We start from the raw sequence: 21794 nt of genomic DNA, 5'->3' as shown, positions 1-21794 counted from the left end.
CCCTCCCTCTCCCTTATCTTCTTTTGGTGACAGCTGTCACTGACAGGTTGCTGGGGTGCGGAGGATGGGGGCCAGTAACGAAATAACGGACGTGCGTTCCTTAGTGGGTGCATTATTTCCACTCTGAAGCAGCGGAAATGTAGAAATATGCGATTAAGAGGGGTTGAATATAGAATGACCGAAAGATCGTATTTCAAGAGGGGGAGGACATTCTCGGGAAGAATCATCATATTTGTCATCTTTTTGGTGACTTCATAAAGTGGCAGCTACGAATTCTCTTCTTTGTAAAAAAATATTTTCCTCCGACCCTTAATGAAAAATATTTATGGCCATCATTAAGTCGCTAGGAAGGAGAAGCGTGCCAGAAGTACAGTAAGATAATATCAATGGTTAATTTCCAGTGTTTATATTATATAGCATCTACATTTGCATGGTTTCAGTCCTAATTCATAGCTAAGAACTTTCAGTAATGCATCAAATTTTTCGTTTTCATCCAGTTATTCCTATGACAAATATTTATGTTTTAAATGTCGCTCTGATGGCAATGATGAACACTTAAAAATTGTCAATTAAAAATTTTTAATTGGAACTAATAAGAATACCATACTCGAAATTTTTACTGCAATATCTCCCATTCTTTTTTACTTAATATAATTTCTTTATTGAACTAACAACTACGTTAAAATGCGACTGTCACACTGATTGACTACTAGTCACGTCACTAATAACTCGAAATATGTAAACATCCAGTAGCAAAATAAGAGATCGTCTACTCACAATATTTTTTTTATTACTGCTAACGTATCTACTGGATTAAAATAATGTAATTAATCATCTGAATTATTTCCTATTTGTTCAGAAACTTGGAACTTCTTTGGGAGACGGACCGAGTCCTTGACTCTTCATCTGATTGTAGCTTGTGCATGAGGGGATTATTGTTAATTTACCAGCTCATTGTGAGCATTGTAAGCTGTATTAGCTTTCTCTTGCGACGGCGGATTTCAGTTTTTTATATTTGAAACGATCTCAAGGTTTGTAAGTCCGCTGCCTGTGTTGATTGTGAAGAATTTTTCTGCACTACTAATTTGTTCAGAAAGTCCTTATAAGGACTGGCTTAACGTGGCGAAGCAAGAATGCTTTTCATCTTCCCCGTTATCTGTAGAGGGCAGTGTAGGGATAAGGTGTTATTGAGCTATTAATGCTCTGATCATGGCAAGAGTGTAACAGCAATAGTCGAGCCTCAGTTAGAACTTCATTGGCTACAGCACTGCCATCCATTACCCTCCAAGGGTATTAATTACCGCATCGCACGGTCGATTCAAATCTAGAATCTTGTTTTTTCGTTCAGAAAGATACTTCAAGTTGTATAGTATGTCAATACTATATAAAAAGGCAAAAAGTATATTTTTAAACTACTAAAGTATATAGCCGAAAAGCTTCAGTTTGGTATACATTAGCTGTTATCATAGAAGATATTATAGATACATCGATATTTTATAGATAAATATACAAAATCTTAAAAGTTTCGAAATATAGCTCTAGAGAACTTATGAGACTATAACATTCGATCCTATGACGATGGTAATATTCTCACAAGCTCTCTGGTAAATTTTCGAAAGTTTTAAGATTCATTCTATATTTGGCTATAAAATATCGATGGATGTACTTTAAAGCATTTAAAAGTTTACGGAGTACGATATGCTATGCCTGAAGTTTATGAAATGCTTTAAAAATAAGTTCATTTTAATACCAAGATTGTAATGACTTCCACTCCCCCCCCTAGACTCTTCATAAGTTCTATTTAGCATCTGAAAAGGGGATCTCCTTAGATCCCAATAGTTTGTCTTCCCCTTTCGGCAATTCTTTTTTAAGAGTTCATTAAAACATATTCAGTGGTCGCCTCTTTATCTTCTCCAAATGTGGTGGCAAGAGGCAGGATCCCTTTCTAAGTTTTCCCGGCATCTCAACAATCTATGAAAAGCCCCTCAAACAACTGCAGCTAAGTCTCTTTTGTAAGGTTCGTGTCATTGATACGGCTTCCGTCGCAACCCTTTCACACCGGACTGAATGCTCGTTGGGTGGAGAGAACGCCACTCTTTTAATACAAACCGCGAGGAGTTCACGGTCTAGAAACTAAATAAAAAGCCAAACCCCCGTATAATCGTTCTTAGGGACTGCTGAGGAGAATGAGGAAGAAAAGAAGCTTTGAATGGTCATGCAAATCTTTTCTTTACCAGATTATCGTCACTCGGTAAGGCACACATACTTAATACATCTCGGGTGGGACTTCAGCACTCACCTCGAAATAGTTGGAGCCAAACTTCGATCTTATTAATTACATATTCGAATATCTTAATAAGGCATGTTTCCACCCACACACGCTGAGAGATCACGTCATCATACAGTTTATCATGTGAGTCTAAATAACTGCATCATGAGGAATGCGAATCCCGAGATACCCGAGTGTTTCTAAATTTGTTGCGTCAGAAAGAAAATCTCTACATAGGAGTGCTGTTTTTTTTTTTTTTTCGTTTTCCTCTTCCTCTACTGGTGATCCAAGGAATGTAATGAGATGGTGCTTTAACATCTGGTCCAAAAAACGTCCTCCTGTATACGAAGACCTAAGTGGGATTAAGTAATAAAGTTTAAGATAGCAGGAGAGAATGACTATCTTAGTGATTGAGTGAGTGAGAGCTCTTTCGGCACAGCTTTGAATTCTTCTGAATTAAAGTTTGATGAATGCAGTATTTCATGGTTGGTGTTCCTTTTTAGTTCACACTCATTAACAAATTTAAAAATTATGGCCAACACAATTTTTAATGAAAATCAATGATAGTTCCTAATTTTATCCTCAAGTGACGTTAAAAATGAAACTGTCGCTTATTTTGGAGTGGAATGAGTTTGAATTTTAATGGAATTGGGCTTAAAGATCAAAGCAAATATTAAGGTGACTTGAGACGCACGTGTCCATCTGGACTTGTAGGCCTAAAAAGAGGCCACTTCTATCCAAAGTAATCAAATCCTCTAGAGCAGTGCTTCCCAAACTTCTGGATGTCAGGGCCCCCTTTGCAAAAATTAAAATATTTCACCGCTCCCCTCGAAAAAAAATCGTAATAGAGAGTATATTATTATTATATTTATTGTATTTATATTCAATAGAAAACATACACAGCGAATATTGCAAAAATCAAATGCATATATTACATTTTTTGCCTCTTACCGTTTGGTTCTGAAGACGATGCGGTCTGTTCTGGTAAAATATGAAAATACTGTCCTTTTTTTTTTGAGCTTGTTTCTGCTTCTTCTGATTGTTCGCGGGATTCTTTTAAATTTTTTATCAGCCACTTATCCATCTCAGAGTTACATTTTTTAACGTAAAATAGATCAAATAATATCACCACTTACCGATACTGGCACACCACAGACCGATAACATGAAATTAATGAATATTACCTGAATAAGGGAATCCCCGGACCAGGAACATTCTCTTTTGTGACTTTTCTCCCTTTACAGTAATTAAGTCTAACGCGAAACAGACAGCAAAGGCAGGTTATTAAAACGTGCATATGACTGGTGTGGTAATAACAAAAGATCGCGCGACCGAAAGATAAAAGCATAGCTGACAATTGAGTTGAAATGCTAACTCTCTTCAACCGAATTGCATATGTGAAACTGCCATAACATTCACTATATATATATTTCTTAGTTTTAACACGTTTACAAATTTTAACACGTTCGGTTGAATTTTATTGCTGCCTTGGGAAATCGAACTCACACACACACATCTAATTAATAACAATAGTTTTTAGTTAGATACTGTGTTTGCCCACGCAACATATGGTTTTGTTTCAGTCTGTACAGCATAGTTTCTGTATGAGGGGACATGTGATTCATTAATTAGTGTGTTTTTATACCAGTTGTCTCTAATTGCACTATTTGTTGAGAAATATATTACACAGACTCCTCATACCTTATTCACTGGCATAATAAAAGTACTTGTTTTTATGCCTCTGCACTATAGTGGCGGTTAGGGAGGGCGTGTTGTTTACCACTGCAAGCGAGTTACTATCTCCCCACATGAACTTGTTTAAGCTTTTTTTCATGTGTGAAGTATATGCGAAACTTTTATTGGTAACAGAAAACTAGCTCGGATGACAGTTATAATATAAAACGAGTTTTGATATGTATATAAAGTCAATATCAACAGTCCCTTGATTACGAACGCGGAACGCGTGATGAAAGGGACAGGAAGATTTGGAACTTCCCTGGAGAGCATCCGAAGTAAATACAATTAACCACTGCTTTGAAATGAAACATATGAATAAGCAATATTTACTAATATTCATTAAGCGCCGAAATACGCAGGAAGCAAAGTTTGTGAACCAACACCAATGTGTGAATTTTTCCATTAAAATATAAAAAACAACAAAAAAATAATAATAATAAAAGTTAAATACGTTTCTTTTAAGATAAGAAAAATCTACTTAGTCTTAAAACATTTTAAATTTGTTTTCATTATTTCACGGTCCCTCTCAGCAAAACCTACAGCCCCCCAAGGGGGGCCGCAGCCCACAGTTTGGGAAGCGCTGCTCTAGAGTACGCGTACCACTGGTTTCCAACCAGTGGTACGCGTACCCCCGGAGGTACGTGCTGGGCCGTTCAGGGGGTACACGAAAAATAATAAGTAATGGCGAAAAAACATGTAAAGTAAAGTAAACAAAATGCAAAACGTTAATTATGGAATAATAAATATTAAGTTTGAATCACCGCTATTTTAAAAACAAGGGGGACAATTTATAGAAATGGGTTTAAAAGGGGTACGCAAGTGGAAAAAGGTTGGGAACTACTGCTCTAGAGCAGAGCTTCTTAAACTGTGGGTCACGACCTCAAATGGGGTCGCGAAAACCTTTTTGCAACAGAAAAAGGTTTCTGAACGCGCAACGACCAAAAATTAATTCAGATTCGAGTCTATTGTTTGTAATTCTTTATATAAATGGTAAAATTATATGTATACCAAAGAACTGTTTTAAAATTTATTATGATTTCTTTATGATTTATTATCAGTATATGTTTGATTTGTATACCTATTTTATATACGTATATACCCGGGGTCGCGTAAAAATTTCTCGGGTGAAAAGGGAGTCGCGAATGGAAAAAGTTTAAGAAGCGCTATTCTAGAGGATACCAAATTATTATTAAAATTCCATTAAAATTTCAAACTCATTCCACTCCAAGATAGCGACAGTTTCATTTTTACGTCACTTGAGGATAAAATTAGGAACTATCATTGATTAGTACACCAACATAAAAAAGGAGTTTTGATACATTCAGTCTCTCTCTCTCTCTGTCACCAGCATGGAGTCACATGTCGAAACTGTACCCAGAAAACAATGCCATACAAACAATAACAGGACATTGAATCCTATAGGATTCAATGTCCTGTTATTGTAAACAGAACAGAACAGTAACAGTGCAGAACAGTAACAGAAAGAGGAGTGTAAACACTCCTCTTTCTGTTACTGTTCTGCACTTCGCCGTGTTAGAAGATCGTTTCTTGCAACGGTGGCCGTATTAAAAATGTTGGTGGCCGTATTAAAAAAGTTTTTTAAATTTCATAATTAAAATATTAATTTAAAAAAATTGATTTGCGATGGGCATACATCCTAATAAAAACTGAACTTATAACTGTCAAGCCATTTATAATAGCGGAGTGATTTGCTCTTTTAAATGTCCTTTAAGTATTTTAACTTGCCAGGAGGGAGTGGAAGCTCGCACGAATCAAATATTTGTTTAGACTGTTTTCGCCTCTTTCTTTTCTTTAGTAGAGTCGGCTAAAGAAAACAAATCCTAAGGGCGTTAGTGGGGACAGAAACAATCACTGCCAAGCGCTGTTGTTAGGAAACAATTAAGCAAGAACACAAATAATCTACAAAACAAAAAACACTCCTCTTTCTGTTACTGTTCTGCACTTCGCCGCGTTAGAAGATCGTTTCTTGCAATCAGAAGACTCAAATTCAGAAGATGCAGCGTGGAAGATTTAAAGAATGTGAAATAATTGGAGTCAAAGAACGCGTCATGCAGATAAAACAATTGCGAAGAAAGAAATACAGTGGAAGGGGAAGGGAGGAAAAAAAAAGTACTTTTTAACCTAACGTTTGAGGATAGACAAGGTATGCAAGCACCTTTCTTGACTGCCTGATTTAATTGGAAATTCCATGCATGTAAATGTAATCCTCAGACAGAATAAACAACTAGATACACTCTAGAACCAGACTAATGACTTCAAGGCAGTATTAAATTCACAGCCATTAAAATCTCTCTCTCTCCGTTGCACATATGAAAATATGTGCTTTGATTTGGTAACGAAAGAGGGATGTTATATATATACAGTACTTGTCGCTAGGATTCAGGAAAGCAATGAACCTTTATGTTAGAAGCTTCCAGTAGAAAGCATGTATGAATTCAACTGTAATAAATTAGACGTTGGTATGGCATCTAAAGACAACAAAATTTTACGGGTTCCTCAATTAATATTAGATATGATATATTAGAAAGAATGAGCAGTGCATTATTTAAATGCAATCTACCAAATTATTGAAATATAGAGATGAGAAATCTTAATAGCAGTAGAGGCAACTAGCACAGACTATGCTAAAATTGCTATTTCTAAGCAATGTCATTATATCGTAGAGTGATATGCACGATTCTTTTCCTTACAGTAAGACAATATAATTCTGACACTCCAAGCATGCCGGCTCACCTCCTTGTGAAGTTTATGAGTCAACACCTTAACGCATGCTGTGACACTCTAGGGAGTGAGGCAGAATTCTTAAAGAATCATTCATATTAAAACGTGTTCTGAAACACTTGACGTATACTATGCTCTACAGGAGGTCAACGTTCAAGCGCAAATATCATTAAAGAACGTATTTTGAGTGTTGAAAGCATGCCACCATTATCTCAAGCTGTCATAAATTAGGAAATGTTAATGGCCAGCATTGATCGCCATGTCCTCGACCATCTCGCTTGTTTCTTACTGGAGAAGCCAAAAAAGGCTTAACAACATAGTTAAAGAAGCCACTTCTACACTTAGTGAGTGCTATCAGAACTGGCCATCTACTCGTGACATTAGTCGGGAGCACGTGTATGCCGGAGGTTCGTAAGAGGGGTGGGGGTAAAAAAAAAGTGACCCAACGCTGTTCTTCGAGCTACAGCTGCTCGTCTCAGGTGTGCGCCAAAACATTCTCTTTCTTACGCCTCGGAGCTCTAAGATGGGCTGCGAGAAGTCCTTGAGACATCGCGAGGCTGTTTCTGTTGCTGCTGCGCTCATATTTCAGCCTGACAGTCAACCTTGACGTGCGGCGTTCAGGTACACACGTAGGCTTACGAGTTACGACGTGCAGGATTTTCTGAGGGACTGGATGATTGAAGAGGAGGAGACGTTAAGCCTACACACGTGGGGAAGATGGAGAACCCGTAATTAATTGCAGGATGTACAGATCGTGTAGCGCGGGAAACTGGATTAAGGAAGCTAAGGATTATCTGAGAAATTTAGATGTAAGCCCAAGAGGGATTTTGCTCTTGTAAGTGCAGTGAAGGACAAATTTATATTTCATTTATTATTTCAGCAGCCATAAAAACAAGTTGCCAGGCAGGAGATGCGAATTACTGAAGAAACTTGCTGCTTGAAGATACGATGCACGACTGTATTAATATGCCATTATTCCAATCGAATTTGCATCAATTAAATATTCAACTAGACATCAGCAAAAGTGTTTACAATAAGGCTTTTCTTACTGATTCATATTTGTAATTTTATTACTTTATTTTTTTGGGGGGGGGATGGACCGAGTCCTTGACTCGTTATGCCTTCATCTGATTGAAGAAAATGTGTGGATTGGGTGTTATTGAGCTAAAAGCTCCAATCATGGCTGAGTAACGCCAATAGCCGAGCCTCATCATTGGCTACAGCATTGCCATCCGTTACCCTGGATCTCTTGTCTCACCTCTTTTTATCTATCTCATATCTGTATCAAGTCCTTATAAGGATAAGGACTGGATTAAAGGGGCGAAGCAAGAATACTTTTCATCTTCCCCGTTATCTGTAGAGGACAGTGTAGGGATAAGGCGTTATTGAGCTATTAAAGCTCTGATCATGGCGCAATAGCTGAGCCTTAGTTAGAACTTCATTGGCTACAGCATTACCATCCATTACCCTCCAAGGGTATTAATATTAATCACCGCATCTCACAGTCGATTCTGACTTCCATTCCTCCCCCACTCATATATCTGTATCTTTTATAGTGCTCACTTTTATATTCTTATTATCATCATCTTTGACTGGTGTCAGATTCTTTTATACTTTCTTTTAATTCCTCAGGATATAATGACGACTATATCATCCTTTTTGGAAAATGTTTAAAAATTCAACATAAAATTATAAATTATCAGAAGAAAATATCCTTTTATGACAAGTTTAAAGCTTACTTGTAATCTTTACATGCAAACCAGGCATTTTTGCATTGATCAGGATGAATAATTTTTCCCCAGTGATTAAAAGTAATATGTCCATTATTAACCTTCCACGATTAAAAAAAAAATGAAGCCACTGTTCCTCTCCATTCAGTTCTTTACTGATCACGTAAATCATCTACACATCAAGTACAAAAGTGACATAGTGATGTTCCTCTCCAGTCAGTGCTTTACTGATCACGTAAATAATCTACACATCAGGTACAAAAGTGACATAATGATAGCGTTATTAATCATACGCACATTGAAAACTTAATAACAGAATTTTCAGGTAGGAAATGAATTTCAATTTAAGGTGTGGGAACATCGCTTCAGTTATTAGAGTTCTTGAGTAGCTTTCAAACGTGATTTCTTGGTTTTCAGATCAAAATTTCTGGATAAGTTAATAAATATAAAAAATAATAAAATCTATCAGCCAGACACTATACTGATGTAAATTGTTTTATTGCTTTCGTGGATGTAAATAAAAAATTCATTGTGCTTAATATATTTCTTCCCCCCTTTTTTTCTTTTATAGTTTCTCTTAATCCGGCACCATCTTATATTATCTTCTATTTCGTGTTAAAAATATATAATAGATTGAAACCCTTTTGTATTAATTTACAGCCTGTAATTTTTACAATACGTTTTCCAATACAGATTTCGCTGTTAAACTGTTTATTTGCCTTTTGCGAATTCGAGTTGATAAATGTGATGTCATCAATGACGTAGGCTGAATCTGTTTTTTAAAAATACACATTTTTGCTAAAAAAGAAAAAAAATTAAACTCTTAACACTTTGCGATTCACTTATCATATTCAGAACAACATTAACAGATCATTTCTTGTTATATTATTTTGAACAGCATATTAACAATTGCGGGACAACACATTATAGCTTATTGTTCGTGTTTAAGAATAAAATGGATTTCATATTTGCGATAACAATTTTTTAAATGCTATCACAAAAGGTTGCAATTAATCATGTTCTCGATGCAAATGATATTAAATATCCAGAATATAATTCATATGATTATCAGAATTATGACATTAAATGCCGAATTCGGTCGTTTATTTATTTTAAATCGAGAATAGTCTTGCGTAACCACCAGTCCCAGTCCACCGGTTTATAGTTAATTCAACCAGATTAATGAATCTCTTGTCACTCTTATAAGAGCGACGGAATGAAAACGCATTTTCTTGGTTTCATCGTAAGTGACGGCAAGATTTTTCTAGTAACAGAAAATAATGTATTTTAATAATATATTGTAATAATCATCTCCCAAACGACAATCAGAACAGCATAGGTCGACTGCATTTTCCTGGACACCCTGTGCCATTGAACGAATCTGAGCTCTCCATTCTTTCTGTCAATATCCCCCTAAGGCCTCGATGGTGGCGCAAGCTCTTATAACACTCAAGAGAATGCGTCTATTGTCTTTCGTTGTTACCTCTGTATTCCCTACGGGCAGGGATGCCGACAGCTGCTCCTTCGTCCTCTTCAGTAAGTGCTGCTGTTCGTAGAAGCCCCACTATGGTTCTTATTTTCAAGGGATAGCCACAATGCGTCGATTATTTGGAAGTAGAGGGTTCTTACGAACTTGATGTAACTCTTTTCCAGCGTTGAAAATTCATATTATGCATCAAAAGGATGTTTCATTCATACAGAAGTTAGGTTTTTGTAATCAAACACTGCAGGTAGTGCCCTATTAAGTCGGAAGAATAATACCATTGTAATCCTGCCTAGACGCAGCACTTGATATATTCATTGTATCCAAAATCTCTTTAAATATTTAAAATTCTTTCCAATTGAAGAGGAAGAACGCTTGCTTTAATGGATAGCAGAAGAGGTGTTTATTTAATTCATTTCCCTTGACAAAGTAACGCAATGAAAAATAACTTCTCTGTAATGGGACCCACACTCATAATGTTAATAGCAGCATTAAAAGCAGAAAAAAAACTCTTTGTAATAAATGGGCACGATGGAATTGGGTTTTTTCCTTCATCTCCGCCAATAATGCCTCTTCCACCTTCTACACGCAGAAAGAAAATTACTTCACTCAAGATACATAAATATAGCTTCCATTTTTTTATGAATTAAAAACACTCCCCTTCCGTACGACTTCGTTCCAAGCATTCTTAACCATACCTACTGGTCTTAAAGGGGAACCGACAGGGGAGAAGGGGAAATGATAAATAGGGTTGTTAACTGCTGTCTGAGAAAACAGTTTCTTCTTCACACCCACAGCACGAAACCCGATCCCTCGGTTAACACAGCCTCAATCCAGTAAATGAAGATTCCTTTTCCCCTTCTTCCTCCCCCATCTGACTTAAGAGGAGGTCCATATCGATGTAGCCAATGACATCCTCCAACCGTTCTGGGAGCCTATTTAACGGCCTGTTTATTTTGGAGCATCCCATCTGGTTTCCCTGGAGACTGTCATGTGCCACTCGCGTTCTTTTATACCGTGATTTCCGTTCTGGTGGTATGTGCTACTGGCGACTTCTCTCTCTCTTTTTTTTTTTTTTTTCTGTTCCCCATAGACGCCACAACGCACAAACCGCAAAAGAAAATGCTCTACTAGAAGAAAACTTTTTCGATCAATCATTGGTTGTTGATTAATGACGAGGTTATATATATTTTCTTCCCCTGATCCCGTAAAGCATGATCTTCCGACACTAATTGGACCAATTTCCTGAAGACGTTGGATGGTCATGGAACCTTTTATTATTTTTTTTTTTCCGGCGAAAGAACAGCTTACTTAAAATGGTTGTCCAAATATTGGTTGCCACCTACTAACTTGATCGGTGTGTGTAGCACTTTTGCGTTGCCACCGTAGACGAATGCTGCCAAAAATGTGTTCTAATCTTTGTTTGCCTATTGAACTGTAATTCATTTGAAACTTCAGATACAACGAAAATAAGTTCGAGGAAGTTGTTCATAATCATGTCTCCAATTGAAGTATTATGCGAGAGTAAAAAGAAATGCAACTATGTTGCAACACTGGAAGCTCAACAGTAGAATGTATGCAATGTTAGCATCCTAGATACTTCCCTTCCTCGTCATATTTTATTTTGGATAATTATTCAAATTCTGGATGTGCTGTGGTTAGATTCTTTTTAGGCATTTTATACCGTATGGGGGCTACACAGGAAAACTAAGTGATCACTATATGCTAAATTATACTTGAATGCTGACTTCATTATGATGTCATTTTTATATGCATAATGTTCTAATTTAATAGCTACTCTGGATCATACCATTAAGAGAGTTTTAATGGACGCGGTTATTTATCCTTCATCGAATCCTAATTCAGAAACAATTTTTTTCATGTAATTTCTTGTATAATATAATATATATTTTAATTTACTGAAAATCTTTAAATAACTAAAATAAACTCAGTTATTAAAAATAAAGCAATACACTTTTTTTTACTTGTATATGAAAAATGCATGAATTATGTATTAAGCTATCATATAGGTATCTCAGCAAGGTTGTAGAATCGACCGTGAGATGCGGTGATTAATACCCTTGGAGGGTAATGGATGGCAATACTGTAGCCAATGAAGTTCTAACTGAGGCTCGGCTATTACTGTTACCCTCCTGCCATGATCAGAGCTTTAATAGCTCAATAACACCTTATCCCTACACTGTCCTCTACAGATAACGGGGGAGATGAAAAGCATCCTTGCTTCGCCCCTTTAAGCCAGTCCTTATAAGGATAAGGCTATCATATGTTGTCATCAGACAATACCGATGTTAGTTTGGAACATGGGCATCTGATTTTTATTTCATAAAAATCAGGTAGTTCTCCGCGAAGCTGTCGAAATGTGCGATGGGATGAACAGTATGCTACAAAAAAACCTTTATTTAAAGTTACAATTTCTTTCTAAAATTATCATCATTAAAGACAAATACTATCTTCGTCTGAATTTTTCAAAGAGATTAAATATGTCATTTGTTTGCCACCCTATCCTTTTGCAACAACCACTAAGAGAATCCGCTGCTAGTTAAGTTTATTCTGTCTATTCAAACGTGAGTCGACGAACAAGTGGCAGTCGGAGAGAAAGTATAACCTCAAACTTTCTGTTGGTGTCGTTGCTTACTTAGGGGATCAATGCAGGGGAGAAGAGGGATAGGGAAGTAGGATATACGAATGGTATTACTTAGTCGAAGTTGCGGACATTACAGAATGTCCGGAAAAGACGCAGTGGAAGTATAAGAAAGCGTAAAGCAGACTTTGTCCTGACAGAAGACAAAGTACAGGAAAGAACATGGCTTGTCCATTTCCCGCACCCTCCGGCCATTCGTCAGAGCCGGACGTGTGTGCGCTGAACTGCTAATGGATGCTGGTAAAAACCCTTTCGCTAAAAGGTCATTGAGAGATGAAGGTTTATCCTGTCACCATGGTTGCAACTTTCAAATGTCATTTAGTAGGAGAATGCACCGAATGGAACGAACGAGCCTTACTTAGGGGTGGAAGAGGGAATAACATCAGGCCGTGTGTGTGTGTGAGGACTCAGTTGCTTTAATAAGATTTCAACAGCGGAGAGTTATAATTCAGTATGCGAACACGTGATATGTCTAACTTGATTAGATCAGCTTTGGAAAGTAGTCTCAAAGCAAAATAAAAAGAAGCCTTCTACAAATAAAGTTCAGCATCACAAGTTATATCTTTTGATACTACACAGTGTTAGAAAATCACTGGACGTTGAATTCCCCTAATTTCAGGAAGACCTACTGTAAAGACAACAACAATTCCTTCGAAATTACAATTTTGTACCAAACGATAGATTATAATGAAAGAATTTTTGACTCCGTTTAATCAAAATACTTCACAGAGCATGAAATATATGACAGACGAAGCCATTCTGAGAAAATACGAATAAAATTTATTTTAAGAATAATATACTTTATAATAAAAGAAACATCTTCTTACTACTTTCTTTAATCCAGAGTATTTTAATAATCTATTCATACAAAGAAAATATATGAACTATGCCACATTTGGTGTTTAGCAATCTGGTCTTTGGGTTATCGACCTTGAGATACGGTGATTAATTAAGGGTTTGTTTTCCATACCCTTGGAGGGTAATGGATGGCAATGCTGTACCAATGAAGTTCAACTGAGGCTCGGCTGTTGCTGTTACCCCCTGGGGCTCAGAGATTCAAGAGATTGACTCGCTCTCTTAAGGTTTTTGCCTTAAGGGAGCAATTTGAGTCTCCGGGGAAAGTGTTCTCCGGCACGGCCCGCTGAGCGGCTTTGTCAGTGAATGCTTTTCTTCGGAATATGAGCGGTTCTGCTCGGTGGTGGCGTGTGGGTGGAAGGCCATCACTGAGTGGAGCCAACGCTGAGATGGACGGTCTTTCGCCACGATTGAGTGGCATAAGGATCGTCCGAATTTTTAGAGACGGCTTTACCTTTAAATATGGTGATTAATACCCTTGGAGGGTAATGGATGGCAATGCTGTAGCCAATGAGGCTCGGCTATTGCTGTTACCCTCCTGCCATGATCAGAGCTTTATCAGCTCAATAACACCTTATCCCTACAGATAACGGGGAAGATGAAAAGCATTCTTGCTTCGCCCCTTTAAGCCAATCCTTATGAGGACTATACTATAAGTGTTTAACAATCAGATAAATTGTGTGTTAAAACAACATCCAGTAGAATGACAATAGAAAAAGAAACACCCCAAAATTATTAGTATTAAAATAAAACAAAGATTCTGTTGAAATGAAGTACACATTTCTGAATAATGAAGGTAACCCTTGCTAGTAATTAGTAACAGTTCACTGCATGACAGCGCTTGCTTATCTGTTCTTCTGTCTCAAAACGTGATCTGGTTTTATCATATACAGAGATATCGATGCTAAGTGTTGATCCCTGTGACTCTACTCTTGCTGTGTGACTGCCGGTAGACGGTCTCTCCCACTCTCATACACAATGGCCGTCAAGATAAAATTGCCATCATGTAATTACATTGTCGAGTGCGTGACCTTTAAATACGCTTCTTATGTTGCAATTAAGTTTATTTGCAGGGTGGTCTCCAGGCAACAGACTCATAGCAACAGTGATCTTGTCGATAGTTTGGAGCAAAGGGATCTGATTTTTTATGAACACCAAGAAGTTTTCCTGACCTTAAATGATATTCGTTGTACCAAAAAGGTCGGTCACAATGGGAAATATTTCAGACGTACGGATCAGAAAGTCTTAATACAGGTTATGCCCGTTTCATTGATTATTATCTTACCTATTAAGAACATTAGATATTTTTAATTTTAATTATTGAGACATTAAATCGTGTAATAAATTTGTTAAATTTTTTCCATTTTATAATCATACAAGGAAAACATCAGCAATTGTAGTGTGCTATTTATAAATTACATGAAAATAAACTATACGCCAGAGTACGGTACCTTTGAGTATTACATGTAGAATTTGAACTTCAACTTACAGTTCTGTGGTTGTGTCCGGTATGTGATCAGGGATACGAGTAAGACCTTTATCTCGGCAATCAACAACTCCATCGTAACAGGAACACGGATAAGGGCACATTGGTTCTCTTGTACATCCAGTAGAGGAAGGTTCTTCAACACCTACAAATGACAAAAAAAAAAAAAAAAAAGTAAATTAATTTTTATTTATTCACATTTATGCAATAATAGTTACTCCCTAATGAACTGTACTAACTTTTTTTGTAATTTTGTTATGTAAATTTCCAATACAGGGCTTCAAACAGTTAACTCTAAGTTACTGAGGATCTTAAAGAGATGTTCTGCGACCACATTGTTCTATTGATGTAGTGCTAAGAAGATAATATAATCTACTTTTCCTGGTAAAGACTGCCTCGCTAATTCCGGTATATCACACAACTATTATATAATGTTTAAACAACCGAAGTCTTTGACCAAAAGGAATTAGCTAGTCAGTGACTGCCTTTATCAAATGACTCTCTTCATAGTCTGAATTACAGTCGACTGGTTACTCTAACCAGCCTACTCGTTGGAATCAAACTGAGATCAGTTTGATGTCACTTAGTTGTTTCGATAAGGTCTTGAGATCCTGCTGCAAAATAACAAATGCTAGAGGTATAGGGGTCACACTCCATTGACCTCGAAGTGGCCCCAGGATTCTGTCCCGATAATGTGCAAAACTTCAGGATCTCTGTTATTTAATATGTAGATATCTCAGCAAGTCCAATCTAATACGTTTGTGGGAAATCTGGGATGATATTTGTAGCAAAAATATAGGTCCAAACCATCTCATTCAGAACTTCACAAACAGCATTTGTATATGATACGAAGTACCATACAGTGGATCAAAATATAAAGTATTAACATAATGTTTAGAAGAGGACACTGTCAATCATTTCCGATGATTAGTAAGATTAGATTCAGATAACGATGGACAATGCTAAATGGATACAATACTTTGTTAAGTATCACTATTATAAACAAGATAGCAGCGCAGTTTGCTTAGGTGAATATCGTTATCTACAATACGACCTCTGTTCTTGATCTGGTAACAAAGACTGATTTCAGTTCAGGTATATATTTATGTACCGAAAATACCAAATTGAAATCCGATATCGTCCACTAAACATTCATTTATTTTAATTGCGTTTCTCAATGTAATGAGTTTCAACGGGAAAAATATCGCCTTCTTCAATGACAGGAAATAAGCAAAGGGTAAGATTGAAATAATGAACATTTGTTTTGCCAACTGCGTTCAGGAGAAATATTACAAATAACCTCTGGTGAGGGGAGAGAAAAGAAGGTAGTTGGTGCGTGTCAGCCACTTATTATTCCAGGGAACATGAATTACGAGCAGGGGGTCTGTAAATTGTGAGCAAACGTCGGCCTTCTTAATGATCTCCAGTAATGAGAATCTAAAAATAGTTTTGTATCGTCGTCTGGTCTTTATCCGTTATCTTCGATAGGACACCTCGTGATTGGATGCACTGCATCTGAGAATAAATCGGATGTTGCGTGATCTTTAAAGTTCATCCTTGGTGGGAGGGTTGGAGAATTTCTTTAGAATGATTTACGGTGATTTGCACCTGCGGCTGATTAATAAAGCATGGAAATGCTATGCTCATTCTCCGGAAGCACAAGAAAAGGGGTCTGTAACAACATTTAGTAATGATTTAGCACCGTTAATATTGTTACTTTTAACCCGACAAGTAACACAATATTTGTAACATTCATCACTAGAAGCAAGGTGACAAGAGATTATAGTTAGATTTTCACGTGTGTGTGTGTGTGTGAAACTTTTAGCAGTGTAATATTACTTTTTTTTTGCAAAAATTTGGCCATAACATTCTGAAATATCCATGAAAATAACAGATTCTAGCATGTAATATATACTGCATCTTTATATGACTAAAAATAAATCAAAGAACTTTCTGCATATATCAGAAGGATTATACTTTCCAATTCCAACAATTTTATGAGCTATTTACTCAGTCTATTGCTTGAAGAATAAAATGAAGATGGCAGTTTCATAAAAACTGTTGATAAAGTATAAGTCATGCATATGTTTCGAGATATGCAAGAATTCATAATATATGAAGAATGTGGAAAATTTCATGTACCATAAAAATAAGATACATTTTAATAACAAAATACATAAATAAAAAAATAACAAAATTAGTAATAAATTTTCATTAAATACTAATTTTGATTTACTTTAGAAAGGACACCTTACTGCAAAATGCATCCCTTCAAATTATCAATGTCGGATTTAAATTCGCAAATAATAATTAGGCTAGAAATCGACTGCCAAGAGCTTTTGCATTTAATTTTAAAACATTGAAAGATATCTTGTAATCTTTCTGACACTAGCAAGTGTCTTTCAAGTATCCTTTAATTTAAAACCCTTTTGAAATTTGCAACGCCACTTGCCTAAATTTAATATCCATAAAACATCTAATTTCAGCAGAGTTCAATAAGCACTCTCTTATAATTAAAATCGTTAATCAGTCAACAAAATGCGAAAAAGAACATCGTCTGTCATAGCCTAAGCTTTCTCTATGCAGCATCACGTGACTTTCAGCTGGCAGCAATGATGCCACTCTTTTGTTGTTGCCAAACTCCACCGAGCATGTCGCAAAAGGCATTATGACACCATAATGGATTGCGCCAACCAAACAAAACTGTGTGCTATGTCGCCAAGGGTTACTCCGAACATCATCGTTCTTTTGTTTCTGTTAGGTTTTGTGCGGCAAGCTGTCGCTAGTCGCGAAGGACAATATTAATTATTCAGGTAATTCGGTGTAGACCCAAGTGGAAACGTAGTTGGCTCCATGTGTCTGCCGGAATAGATTTCTTTTTCTGTTACGTTTGTTTTTCTTGGGAAAAATTACTCCGTAACGACCAAGACAGTAGAAAGAGGGTTAGGAAACTGGTAAATCTGCTAGTAATAGACGCTGTTAGCACAAACTGTGAGAGAGCTCGGCAAGAAATCATTACACTGTCTTGTTGGCGTTTCTTTTCTGAGTTATCAGGCACTTTATTTAGGGGGGGGGGATCAATAAGGATTGAGGGAAGTATATCGTGAAATAATACTGTCGAAATGAACTTGTTCGTTTTTATGTCTCGCCTATTTCGTTCATGACGATGTATCAACGAAAAGACTTAAGAACACCTACTGTTGAAATGAATTTTTTTTTTTTTTTTTTTAATTTTTGTCTATTTTTTATTTTTTTTTAATTTTTTTGTGAGCGCGCGCTCACAAAAAAAAAAAAAAAAATGTGAGGGGCATTCCAACGTTTGGCGAATTTAGGATTTGTATTAAGATTGAAAGTTCAAAGGTAGTATCTTGAGCAGAAATTCTTTCTTGCAAGAAATAAGACAGAATATTGTGTATAACAACAGTAAAGCTCACCGATTGTTCTCGTTCCACTGTAAAATACAAAGAAATCAATGTTTAGAACAATGGTTGGTGAAAATCATGAATTCTTACTCGTTTGAGAACTGCAAAGTATATCTAATGATAAAGATGAATAAGAGAAGGTCATTTATGATATGAGTGGGTGATGCTTGTTCACATGAATGGTAAGAAAATCTGAGTGGGGTTTGTTAAAAACAACAGAGTATAAATCAAGTGCATCAAATACCCGGATTGCTCGCATCTGTAAAGAGATTCTGGAACCCTTTGGGGGACACTTCATAAAAGGTACTGAATATACGAACCAACAAAGAAAGATACGTAGAATGAAACACGTTATCCTAAGTGGTTTCAGCATATACTGTATGTATTAAAGGGGAACCTACGCTCTTCTTCCTAAACATTAATGACCTTCTCTCCCTGACATCCAATCCTATTCATAGCTTTGTCTGATGACAGTACTCTTCACTTCCGTTTTTAATTTTCAAAACCTTTAGTGCTCAAGTAACTTACGCTTCAAGATCTTTTACCAATGCCTTAAACACTGATCTCCTTACCATTCTCAAGTGGGATGAGGATAACCTGGTGAATTTTAATACCATCAAAACTCAATCCTCTCATTTCTAGAAAGAAAGATTATTCACCTCACTCCCTAATCTTTTACAATATTCCTCTTGCCAACCAGAACGAACCAGTTCCATCTACTTGGGTTAACTCTCACATCTAATCTGCACTGTGGCATAAACACTTGGGATCCATAAGTTCTTCAACTTCTAAAAACTTGGTATTCTTTGTTGTTCTAAACATCATTTCTGTTCTCCGCAACTCCCTACAATTTATAAATCCTAAATCCGGCCAACCTTAGAATACCGTTCTCACATTTGGTGTGGTGCACCTAAAACGTCCCTCAGAATGCTTGATTATATACAGAAGCGAACAATTCGCTTAAGTGATGATTTTTCCTTCACTAGCTCCATCCATTAGCGTTCCCATAGATGCTCGGTTGCTGCATTATGTGTTTTCTACAGGTATTTCCAAGGACATTACTCCTGTGAACAGTATTCATATACGAATACGAGCAGCTGCCAGTCAACACCCATATGCAGTTCAACTCCAACTCATCGAACCAACCTGTCATCCTCTGCCTTCATTTTCCACTCTTCTGCTCTTTGGAACAGTCTTCTCCAATGACTCAGCATTCAGGTTTCAAAAAAATACAAACAAATTCCTCTCTTCTGTCTAACCACCTACCTACACACGACACCTGTCGTGTCATAAGTCTGGGACTTCTTGTGTGTGGAGTTGAGTAAAATAAAAATAAAAATAAAATAAAGGTAATAAAAACCAGGAACTCTAGACTGGACTGGTTATTTAGATTAAAAGTAGAGACAATAAAACCACATCTATCTCTTCCATAACTCTTTATTAAGTAGATGAAGCGCTCAGCACTTAACGAGGCATCAAAATGCTTCAACATTAATTAAGGTAACAGGATTTTTCTGATCAGTTAAACTGCTATAGTAAAACCACTAATAAAAATCATTCCATCATTTGAATGGGTGTTTGCAGAGGTATCTACATTCAACTCTAAATGTAGTAAAACTTATTTATTGCATCTACAGCTCATTCACAGTTGCGTCACCAGTCAAACCGATTTTTTTTTATTCTATTTATCTTCTCTAAAGGCAAATCCATTAAAACTACTTCCCATACCATCATGATTTTTCTAGGTTTATAAATGACAGAAATGCAGTTGCGAGTGACGAAAGAGGCGAACAATGAAGTGAGCAACGGTACAAACAAGCCATTCAAAAATCGTGTAGGCACGTACAACACTTGGGAAGAGGACGTGTCTGTCGAGTGTGTGTTCAGCAAATTCGCCTTCTATCCATATGTCTAATGACATTTATTTGGTAGCGTGTGGACAACCTCTAGTAGGTTCAAAGAGGTCTAGATGAAGTGAACGATGGGCCACGATGTAGCAAAAGGAGAGATGAAGTCTCAAAGGGAATCTAAGAGGGAAGGGAAAGAGGGAGGGAGGGACACCTAGAGTTTTTCGCGAACACCCGCGAATGATAAGAATAAAGAAATTTGTTAGCTCTGCCTAGAGTTCATTGTGCGTTCTGCACGAGAGCTTGAACTTCCCCATCAGGATCCATTCAGTTCGTCGGACGACACACAGGGGAGTATTGTGCTGATGAATGGAGCGTCTCTTAGAACGCCACGGAGGCCCGAGAGCCGGGGACAAGGGCTGCATCGATTCAAGCTGTTGCCAAGGCGCACTGTAGAAATGATAAGGAAATGCTGCCTCGGCTCCATAATTGATTATGGAGCCAACAAGATTGATTCAATTAGTACAAAGTTCGAACATGGCATCGCTGGGAAGAAAAGCCAACTGCGGAGAGAGGGGGGGGGAGTAGCGAAGGAGGGATAAAGGAGAGATGGGGGAAGGAAGTTTCCTTCAACAGCGCGTCCTTTCCAAGGTTTGAACGACAGACGATCCACAGAATGTCCAATCCAGATAATCAGTTTACTTGAAACTCAATTTCCTGATAAGCGAAATTCACACTTAATAATTTAGACTCGTTCAATGGAATGGGGAATGTGAATGAGGACGTGACAAGGAGGTGTTCCCGTCTCGCACTACACTACACGCGTTGTCATGCAAATTCGAGGTTTTAGAGAACGACAATCGTCTCTAACGAAGTAGTTGTGTGTGTATACAAGGGGAGAGAGACGCTCCTGTCAATAAACGAAAACAGAGTGTTTTAGGGATAGCGGAGCATATTACGTGATACGGCGAGCGGACGCTGAAGAGCCTAATTAAAACACGATTAATGTTTCAAGACGACCGTTCGCCGTACATGTGTAAGTCAGTCGGGCGGGAAGACAGTCCATCAGATGCTCCTACGATGGGTGGTTCTTTGCGCTTTACACATCGAGGAAGACGAAAGCTGAATCGTATTCAAATGACCCAAGCGGGCCTCGTTCACCACACTTGGTACATTGTTCACATGTAAACGGGCTGCTAAACCGAAGAGACTGTCTCAATGCTTCTCAAACTGAGTCCCATTTAATTACCGTCTCCACTGAACGCAGACACAATTCAGGTCAATCAGGTCAACAAGCGGAATACGTGCGGGTCCTTCATGGAAATAACAGTTCAGATATGCCTTTCAGTCGCTTACATTCGGAATCGCCAAATGGGTTTATTAAGGGCCCGATCACCGACAATGACGCTTTTCAATGGGTTACGAAGCTGCATTTTGGTACAAGACCGGAAAGATAATTCCAGTAAAGATAATTAATTGAAATTACAAACAAGAGGGAATCAAAGCTATGAGATGAATGTATTCTGTCTGTTAATTGCATATATTTTTGGACAGGTTTGTA

At 37.3% G+C, this 21794-nt stretch overlaps 1 protein-coding gene across 1 annotated transcript in view; it reads right to left on the bottom strand.

Moving 5' to 3' along the window:
* Positions 1-21794, bottom strand: part of LOC150106349 (protein slit-like) — a 427776-nt gene that overhangs the window by 146798 nt on the left and 259184 nt on the right. The window contains exons 9-10 of the mRNA XM_090392392.1: positions 19094-19102; positions 14968-15109 (exon numbers count right to left, since the gene is read on the bottom strand). Of these exons, the coding sequence (XP_090248518.1) occupies positions 14968-15109; positions 19094-19102 (151 nt within the window). The remainder of the gene's footprint in view (positions 1-14967; positions 15110-19093; positions 19103-21794) is intronic.

This window comes from Typopeltis vanoorti, chromosome 5 (genome assembly GCF_054136105.1).
Source record: "Typopeltis vanoorti isolate ZY-2024b chromosome 5, IOZ_Tvanoo_1.0, whole genome shotgun sequence".
Taxonomy (NCBI): Eukaryota; Metazoa; Arthropoda; class Arachnida; order Uropygi; family Thelyphonidae; genus Typopeltis; species Typopeltis vanoorti.
This window is presented reverse-complemented; position numbering and strand designations above follow the sequence as displayed.